Raw genomic sequence first — 10,509 nt, 5'->3', positions numbered from 1 at the left:
GACAGTGCCGACCCGGTGGTATCACTAGAGGCCATGTATGGAAAGATACCATACAAGCTCAGCTAGCGACGAGACCATGAGGAGGAAGCCTGCGACTCAAGTGCATGCCCTCCAAAGAGTATATAACCTGCTGAAGCCCTCACTTCAGCATACATCTGATTTCCAGAGTTACACATACGAACACTGACAATGAAAGGCTTGATTGTTCAGCATGGAGATATGTGTGGGGTTGTTTGTTTTTTTTCTGCCATGATCCCAGTTCAGAGTACTGCAAGAAGCAGAAAATATTTAAAGGACATTTTATATATATATATATATTTATTATATATATACTTCGAGATAAGAAAAATAAGGCTAATTCAAGCCTTGCCCTGTGCAAACAAAAACCAAGCGAGAGATCGCCACTCACACAAAGGTCCCGATTACATTACCACAGTCAGCTTGTTATTTCCTGTTTTCTCTATTTTTTTTTTTAATAGGACAACTGGGGAGCATGAATTCTCCTATGGTTCAGGAGGAAGAGGGGGCGGTATGGAATTGATTTCAGTTAAGCTACATATAAAAAAAATGACCTGGGAGGGAGAAAAATCTCAAATACAAGACGGCTGACTGTTCTAGGGTTTTGGGGGGGGGGGGAGGAACCGGGTGGGCAAAAAAGTAAAGAGTCTGTTAGTCAAGTAATGAATGAGTTTTTAAATTATTCTCTTGTTTTTTTGAAGTCTAAAGTTCAGAAGCTGTGGGTCCCATCATTACAGGGCCGCCACAAAATAGAAGTGGACCCCCCCTGCCCTCATTTTGAAGAAGTCTGTGTCATCTGCTGCTGCGTGTTGGAAGGGCTCCCCCCCACCCCCACCCCCCGCAGGAGCAATCTGTAGCAACCAGGAAGGGCAGGTGGGACTCAGGACGAGAGGGTGCTTTCCTTCTGTGTTGGCTGGACTTGTGAACGCTGCATCACCTTTTGGCTTTCGACATCTCTAAAATGTTTCTCGACCTAGATGGAGAAGGAGGCAAGGGCATTAGTGCCGGCCAGTCGCAGCAGGTCCCATATCAAGAAACCTAACGGTGGATGACCTTAGCTGAACCGCAGGCTACGGCGGGATTTACAAGGTAGCCTATAGCCAATGACGACTCTTCTTCTCACAACTGCACAAACAGCAGAGACCAAGGCTTTTAAGTCCACCCAGGGCCAGAGCGTACGTGCCTCCCCAGTCCACTGCCACATGGGCAAAAGTGCATTCTGGGAATGTGCACACACACAAAGGACACAAAGGTCCCAATATGATGTTGTTACTGTCCGAAGTTAACTTGAATGGAACACACTGGAAATCCAACTTTTACCACAGTGGAAATTCCATTCTGTTTTACGGACAGAATCAATAGTCCAGGTTTTAAACCACTCTCCATCTCACCAAAGAAACAGCACGCAATTGGGACAAAAGGATATCTTTAGCCAAACAAAACCTAGCAGCGAATGTTGAAGGCAGGTGGGAGGCCTGGGCAATTCAATGCAGAGTATGGATGCTGGTACAACTTGAGTCAGTCTTTTGAGTCATAGCTCTTTCCTCCTTCCCTCCCACAGTCCACAGGCATCGATCTACTTACTATTTTGCGTACATGACTTAGGGCACTCCCCTCTTTGCCTTTACAGTTTTCCACTTGGTATGGAGGGGCAATGACAACTTCTTCCATCACGACTATATTCTTCTCTTGCCATTTACAATCTTTAATACTGCAGGAAGCAACAAAGGATTCAATTTTTACCAAAAACAGTAACAACACAAAAAAAATTAAGTTACTGAAAAGCAAAACTACAAAGAAGGAAGTAGGAGGTGGTTAAGAGCTGCCATGCAGCTACCCCAATGCCTTCCTCTTTAGCATTATTGTAGTACCAGTACTATGATGACCACTGCGCAGAAATGGGTGCTTGAACAGGTCATGGTTTACATTAATATAAGAACGCCAGAGAAGGCAGTGGGAGACCATGAGACTTTATAAACAGAGGGAATGGGGCCAGGACAAAAGACCAAAGAAATCAGGCTGTGGTAGACCACAAAAGGATCCTGCAAATGTGGAATTCGAAGAGCAGAGTACAACATCCCTAATCCACCAGTCCTAGTCCAATTAAAAGCACTTCATTTGCTATAGTCCAGGGGTCAGCAAACTTTTTCAGCAGGGGGCCGGTCCACTGTCCCTCAGACCTTGTGGGGGGCCGGACTATATTTTGAAAAAATATATATGAACAAATTCCTATGCCCCACAAATAACCCAGAGATGCATTTTAAATAAAAGCACGCATTCTACTCATGTAAAAACACGCTGATTCCCAGACCATCCGCGGGCCAGATTTAGAAAGCAATTTGGTCAGATCCGGCCCCCGGCCTTAGTTTGCCTACCCATGCTATAGTCCATTGCTGTTCCAAGGTCTAAGTGCCATGTTCAGTTGGCAAGGGAACAAAGAAGAGTTTCCAGTGGACACCTCAGTGGTGGAAATGCCTCCCAGACAAGACTCCAGAATCCAAGACCGTGCATCGTTTGGCATTATACAAACAATAGGTTTAGGATGCTGTCGGGAGGCCCAACAACCCATTTTTGTCTCTGCTTAGTCAAAACATTACTCCTCCCCTGGCATCACCTCCCTAGGCTGGTTCCATCCTGAATTTCACACACTGAGTTCAGGCATATGATATGGATACACAAGCAGCTGTTTGTGCACAGCAGCCCCTCTGACATCTGCACTCAATGCAAAGATGTCAGGCAGCATGGCTGGCTAAGGGATGAAGTGCCAGGGGCAACACACCAACACAGACCTGGTTCACCATGCAAGTGTCCTACACCCGGGTAACACATAAATAGGGATAGGAAATTACTTCTCTGGTGATCAGTCCAGAGCTTTGTTCAGCAGTTATTAGCACTCAATTTGCCAAAGCTTTCTCCTCCAGCAGGGGAGAGTTGTTTACTTGAAATCATCTATGTGAACTTATTTCAAGGACTGTCAGCAGAAAGAAATTGATTATTGCCAGACATATCATTCCACGAGTAACGAAAATTTACAAAACAACAACAGGTTTCCAGACCAATCCACAACAAACTGAATAACTCAATTTGCAACAAGTATTTAATATAATAAGCAAAGCTGAAAAAGGGCCCATATTTCCTTTCCAGGTTTATAGCCTCAATTAACTGATTTTTTTAAAAAAAGCTTGTATTCCAAGTCAGTGTTTCAAAATATGTTAGACTAGTCTAAGCAATCCTCTTTCTCCCAATCAACTGAATTGCAATATTGTATTAGCTGATATACAACGTCTGCAGAGTTGCATTATTTTACTCAAAACTTTGCAGAGCTACAGCAATTAGACCATATTAAATTATTCTTGGGGGAGAAAGGAAATGTTTAAGGTATTTTAACTACAAACTGTTTTATAAACAGTTATAAAACCTTCACTGGTAATGCATTTCAGTAACTTTTCAGAACTTATCGCACATGAGGAGGTGTCTACAAACTGAGCACTATTTCTAGCATGGCCTCTGTTATGATTAAGATGCAATTCTAGAAGCCTGTCAGACAGGAAGGTGTATTTTGGAATCTATGATAAATAAGCATGGTGCTTAGGAATATTGATAATGCTGTTCATCAGGTTACAGCTGGTTCTTTTCAGCTGTACCTATTATATTTGGTTTGTTTATGGATGCATTTTACTGCTTAATGGAAAAGCATTCTTACTGAATCCACCAACGGTTTTACCATACTCAGTGATCGATCTTTCATTGAATTCCAATGAATTAGAGAGCCTTATTTATTAACATATATTAAACTGCATTATTTACATTCACAGCAGATTCTAAACACAGCATCTGTATATGTAAATAAAATTAAAAAGTGCACGTGATTCAAGTTTTCATGAATGTGTTATTACACTGTGTATCACTCTTATACGCTTTTTGAAATACAGGACCCCCCCCCCAAAAAAAAACCAAGATTGAATTCTGTTCGCTGGGTTACATTTTGTAGCGGGGGTTTACACGTCTTGCAGATCAAGATGTTAGACACAACACTTTCCATTAGCGAAGAACTATAAGCTTCATGAAGCGCTATTCAGACCATCCATGTAGAAAGACAAATGCAACAGCTGGTCAAATTTCATATTATCATCCTCCCTAGAAGACTCTTTTCAGTGTTCAAAGTATCCTTATTAGTCTAGAGCAGTGTTTACCAAACTTGGGTCCCCAGTTGTTTTTGGACTACAGTTCCCATCATCCCTGCCCACTGGTCCTGCTAGCTAGGAATGATGGAAGCTGTAGTCCAAAAACAGCTGGAGACCCAAATCTATTAGTCTTCTTGGGACCCCTGAGGCAAGCCACGTGAGCCAGGACCATGTGTATGTTGCATTAAAAGGACAATCTACACTACAGTAATCAAAGTTATTTGCACTCTGAATAAATTATCTACCTAGCACATTCTGCTTTGACCGGCCACAGGCAAGCAGGTTTTCAAAGAATTTAAAAAATAAGGAAAACATGGGCGGGGGGACTTCCATTACCATCTGGTAGAACCACATAACTTGGCAAGGGGTGGGTGCATTCGACAGTGATTTCTGCATTTAGTAATTGTATTCAGGTCTCTGCCCCTCCCCAGCTGCCTTCTAACTCCACATTTTTCCTTCCCATCCCTAATACTTACGTCTTGTGTATAGTCTGGAAAAGCTGCTGTCCTTCCAATGAGACCCCAGCACTAATTGCATATGCCTGGCTCAGCTTTTCTTCCTTCTCCATCCGTGCTTTGTTCGCAAGCTGGAAAGGAGATATCAGAAATGCAGAGATCTTAATCTTGGATCGCAAATGGCTGCAGACACTCGTAAGCCTTAAATAGAGTTCTATTTGAAGGAAAACAATTTTTGCATGACAAGGGATGCAACATATTCAATCTCATGAGCAGACACACCCCAGCTACTAGAGTATCCTGCCCTCAATGATGCAAAGCACACATGACAGGCACCCCCAAACTCGGCCCTTCAGATGTTTTGGGACTACAACTCCCAATATCCCTAGCTAACAAGACCAGTGGTCAGGGATGGTGGGAAGTGTAGTCCCAAACATCTGGAAGGCCGAGTTTGGGGGTGCCTGCTCTATGGAAATCACAACCTTTGGAAGTAATTAGATTTTTATTAAAGAAAGAAGAGGAATTGGGTAAACACAATCCATTACACTACACTGTAATGCAATTTGTGGTAGAACTTGGGTTATGAACTAACCTGAAATACATGCAGACGTGCCTTGGTTTTTGAACAGCTTAGTTCCTGAACGTTTTGGCTCCCAAATGTCGTAAATTGTTATGATTTGTGGATTATTTTTGGAAGCCGAACATCCAACAAGGCTTCTGCAGCTTCTGATTGGCTGCAGGAACATTTTGGAAGTCGAACGGATTTAATACCTTAATTACTTAATATCCCCAAGTATAGAGAATATACTTTAAGTTGGCATATTCTGTTTTTTGAACAACACATGCCAGTGATGAGGAATCCTCCATAATGGGGTCAGAGGCTTTCCTCCCAACAGATGCGAGAGCCAGGATGGGCAAACACACTTAGCAAAATTATAACACTGTACAGACAAGCCTGAAAGGCAGTAAACATTATGGGAGGGGAGAAAGAAAGTATTTCAGCATGATACAGCACCAGTTTTATTTGGTTTTATGTGATGCCCTAACTCACTCCTCTTTTTGGAAGGCCAAATGGCTTTGCTCTTAAACAAATGTGCTATTTCTACTCTCATGATACTCACAGTCCATTGCCTTTTAAACTGTGTACGGTGAGGAGATTTACATTCACGAGAGTGAGCAAGATGCACAGGTATGGGAGCCTTCTTTCAACCTTCTACATTCCAGCCCTAAATAAACCATGTGTATAAGGGCAAGACTTGGGGAACCTCTAGCCACTACACAAAACCTGAGTCTCTTCTCATGGCTCTTGCAATTCTTTTTTCAATTGCTTCCACACCAAGGTAACCAGAGCTGGGAGTTTGTAAGGGAGAATGAAGAGGCTCAATACTGGGTCACCTTGCAGGAGACAATCTTACAGGGGTGGAGAAGGTGTGCTAAGAAAGAAACCTGTATCCTAACTAAAAGGCATCAGCTAAACCAGACACAGCTCTCCAATGTTTCCAAACTTAAGTTCACCATTGTTTAAAGCAAGGGCTGTTTTATTTAATTTTCCTTTCACCGTAACAAATTATAGACACTCCCTTGACAATTCTGAACTCTAAAAAAAATATGTTTGAAATAGTATAAAAAGGGGCATATGGATGGGCTCATTGCACCAACCAAAGGACCGAAATATGGCTAACCATGCCATGCTGAAATTCACAAAGCAGCCAGCTTGGTTAAATAAATAGAGAAATGTCATGCTGTTAAAGGTTTTAAACATGCTCCAGTACTCTAATTGGCAGGAAAACCAACCTCCAAAAAGGATTCTTACCTTGCTAACATTGAGAGAAGCTAAAGGTGGGGGGGTTTCTGTACGGTCATTAATTATTTTCACATCTGAAACGTACTGTAAGTTTATAAGCAAGATATCTGCGTGGTTAGGTTTGCCACTTGACGAAGGGCATTCTGGAGGAAAAGATCGTTAAGGAAACAAATCCAAAAAATATATAATTCAACAGCTCAAAGAACAAATACCATCTGAAGGAAGAGTGTTTACACATGTAATGCCTAATTGCAAAGATCCACTTCCAAGGATGTTTGTAGTCCCTGCATGAGTTTCATGCATGAAGTTTATGGCCAGGTGCTCTACAGGTGCAGTTGTTGTAAACTTTCTGTGCAACAATATAGGGAGCATGTTACAATAGGTAACATATTACTGTAACACGTTACCACAAAGCAACACTATCCTGTCTACAGAACCGCCAGTGAAGGGTTGGCTCACTCCAAATTCATGACAAATTTACATCCCAGGGATGTGAACACAAAACTAAACATAGGAACAGGTAAAATATGAATGTTCAAAGTACTGGGCACTTTTTTAGGCACCCAGAAGACTGCTGGTATTTGTTGCTTTTGCAGCTTGCTAGTGTCGCCATTCAAACTGCCCAGAGATATACTGGTGCAAATGGCTTTGGGATGTTTTTACTTGCACGGCTGCAGTCAAATAACCCAAAACACGCATGCCAGTGTTACTTATAAGGCAGACCCCTGCTGCACTCAGGACACAGACCTTTCAAGTCCAGCATGCCATTTCCCACAGTGGTTCAACAGATGCCTACACAAAGCCCACAAACAGGACAGGAAAGCAACAGTTCTCTCCCACCCTTATTCCCCAGAAACCAATACTGAAAATCATGTTGCCTCTGAATGATTCCACTTCACTGGATGACCCTGGGTGTAATATACAGCCATTAAGATTAGCAGCCACTGATGGGCTTACCCATCATGAAACTGTCCAACCTTGTTTTAAAGCTAAGCTGGAGGTTACCACATTTTGTTAGAGACTTCCTTAGTTAACTATGCACTGTGCAAAATAGTCCTCCCTTTGCTCTGTCCAAAGCCTCAGCTTTCCATTGGATGACAGCAGGTTCTTATTACGGGGCAAGGTGAAAACCTTTTTCATACCTGCCTTTCCCAGACCACGTAGAATTTTATAAACCCAACTTCTAGAAACGGAGGACATATGCCAAGCTCAAAGCATGAACACTTAACTGGGCTCTCAACAACGGACCCATATGAGGCACCCTGCCCTGGCACATGCCATCCCTGGAGGACCCATCAATTTGCAAAGCGATGGATTCTTGCAATTGGGAAGCAACAAAAGCTTAAGTACCTGAGCCCAATATGCTTTTTAGCCTAGGAATCTAATTTAGGTACAATGGCACAATGTCCATACAGACAAAATTGAGATTACTGCATATTGCCTCTCCCCATTTCTAGCTCAAATTCCCCTGCTGCCTTAACCATGTGGTCAAGTAGTACATCTGCATTTATATTAACTACAGTCAACAACTGGTGACAATGAAACACATAACTACAGTTAAAGCAGGGCTTGAAAGTGAGGGGAAGCATGCAATCACCCTTTCATGTCTGAATGGTCACAATGGACTTCTAATATGCAAGAAAAACATTCCCCACTTACACCCCCCTTATTGTCAGCATGGAGAAAGAAGCTACATCGATCTTAACATTTGCCAGGGATGATATCAAAAACCAAAGCTCTAAAAATTCCCCAATAAACATGTGCAGCAACATAATCCAACATCAAAACTTCCTCCCTGGCCCCAGGTGCATCAAGTTCAAGTTATCTCGGTTCTAGAGACATTTTGGGGGCCAACTACATTTTAGGCCCTATTTACTGTTGCTGCCTGAATGTGCTCAACACAGACTCCAGGGGCTTTGTAAGGAACACATCAACCCTTCTTCAGCACTAACCTTATCTCAACTGGCATCACTGTGGGCAGTTAATACATATCCCAAACCTAATCAGCATGTTTGCAGCATACACATACATTACTTTAGGACAGCCATGTTAAGTATTTTAGATTAACCTTCACATGTGCAAGTCGTTGTCTATCATAGCAAAGGTTCATTTCATTTCAAGCACCACGTTTTTCAGCGGGTTCAGGCCACAAATTCAGGCTATACTACCCACCAAGTGTTGAGAAATCACCTGAAGCACATGCCTCCATGCGGCAGCCCTGAGTCAAGTTCAGAGGGGCTTTCCCCATCTTTCGTAATATGGGGATCTTCCAACACTTGGGTCACTAAAAATCCTGCCCTGGTCTCTTTTTCTACACACCAAAAAGCTGTTTTCTGACACATCCCACCACCCCAGCTCCAATTCCCACTTCAGCCTTCCTCCTCTCAATGAGGCCGCCACCAGCTTTCATTTTCGCTCATGCCCAGGAGCACCCTTTTAAGTTTCCCTTTCCTAGATTTCACCTAGCAAGCTTCCCTAATCCTCCATTGGAAAAACAAACAAAACAGGATTATTCCCCACCTCCCTTCAGTCTCGAGGTCCCTGTGGCTCACGAGAGGCAAGATATACCCTCCAAGCAGCAAAATATACCCATATCTCTTTAGATCTATCTAATATAACACACACACATATATATTGAACACACACACACACATATAAACACACACACGCATACACTCCCTTTTTTGTTAACAAGTACCCCCCCCAAAAAAAATTCTATTTCTCTCCCCGCCCACCCCCCCAAAAAAAACCCACGCTGGCGGTTTCCCTCCGTCTCTCGGTTCGCTACACCGCCCCCCCCCCAGCCAAACCTCAACCTTCCCAAACACAACCCCCCCCGACTCCCCCAGGTCAGGCCGACCGAGGAAACCTCACGTGCCTCCTCCCTCCGCGCGAACATCCACCAGCCCCATTTCCCTTAGCGCCAGGCCAGGGCCCCGGCAAGCAGCCCTCGCCATGCCCCCGCCCGCCGGCCCCCCTTCCCACCACTTCCACGCAAGCAGCAGGATACTGAGCGCCAGCATCTTGCTGGTGTAGTCGAAGGCCACCACCTCGCCCTGCAGCCGCTGCTCCTGGCAAGTCTGGCACGACACCTGGCTGCCCACACTGAAGTACTCGCCCGGGGCCGCCATCTTGTTTCAGGCCCAGGCTGCGGTGGAGGCGGCGGCGGCGGCGGCTGCGGCGGCACCCTTCGCGCCCCCACTGCGCCTCAGCAGCCTCTGCCGAGGGGGTGGGAGCCGGAGGGAAAGGAGGGAGGCGGGCGCGGGGGGGGAAGGGGGCGCCGAGACTCCACCCGGCGCGCCAAGCCGGGCCCAGGGCGCCTGCTTGCCTCCTTTCAGCCCGCCTGGCTGGGTCAGCCTAGGCGGAAAAAAAAAAAGAGGCGGCGGAGGAGGAGGGAAGACGAGGAGTGGCCAAGGCGACGGAGGCCCCGCCTGTGCGTCGGTCGGTCGGACCCCCCTCCAGCACCCACGCACGCTCGCGACGTCACCACGTAAAGGGAAGGCGATTGGCTGGCCACGGAGAGGGGAGGGGAGGGGAGGCTCCACCAACGTTCGGGAGAGGGGAGACAAGGGAGTAGAACGCGAGCTGCGCGTGCGTGCGTGCGTGGGTGGGTGGCTGGGCGGGGCGAGGCGACGTCAGGAGGGCGGGGGGAGGAGGAGAAGCCTAGTCAATGGTAGAATCGGGAGAGGGGGGACACCCAAGGGTCATCTAGTCCGACCCCGCCGTGCAATAGCGCGGCTTTGGGCCCCGAGGTTGCGTGTGGGTTGCCCAGGAGGTGCGTGAGGAGGTGGAGCTGGGCAGAGGGAGGGTTAGAAGCGCGGTGGCCCACAGAGGCAGGATTTGTGTTGGGGGGTGGGGAGCTTTAGTTAAGTATTTTTTATATATTTATTTGCTTGATTTAGGGGAGGCAGCTGAACAAGCTATAGCTTAGGGCCCCATCCTCTTGGAGGGCCCCCAAAAAAATTAAAGGGGAAAACTGGATGTACATTTCCAAAATAAAAGATAAAAAAACAAATAAAATAAAACCTACATACAGCAACAGTGTTTT

The 10,509-nt window shown here is 45.4% G+C and overlaps 1 protein-coding gene across 1 annotated transcript; it reads right to left on the bottom strand.

Moving 5' to 3' along the window:
- Positions 1–705: 705 nt before the first annotated feature.
- LSM12 (LSM12 homolog) lies at positions 706–9,857 on the bottom strand. Its single transcript, XM_079950137.1, has 5 exons — positions 9,472–9,857; positions 6,471–6,604; positions 4,679–4,788; positions 1,603–1,729; positions 706–991 (listed from the first exon to the last, which is right to left on the bottom strand). The coding sequence occupies exons 1-5, from the start codon at positions 9,590–9,592 to the stop codon at positions 899–901; spliced, it is 585 nt and encodes a 194-aa protein (XP_079806263.1). The 5' UTR covers positions 9,593–9,857; the 3' UTR covers positions 706–898.
- Between the last annotated feature and the right edge of the window lie 652 nt (positions 9,858–10,509).

The sequence above is a fragment of the Podarcis cretensis genome (assembly GCF_951804945.1).
Source record: "Podarcis cretensis genome assembly, chromosome: 13".
In the NCBI taxonomy this organism is placed as follows: domain Eukaryota; kingdom Metazoa; phylum Chordata; class Lepidosauria; order Squamata; family Lacertidae; genus Podarcis; species Podarcis cretensis.
The sequence above is the reverse complement of the archived record's forward strand: the minus strand, read 5'-3'. Positions and strand labels throughout refer to the sequence as shown.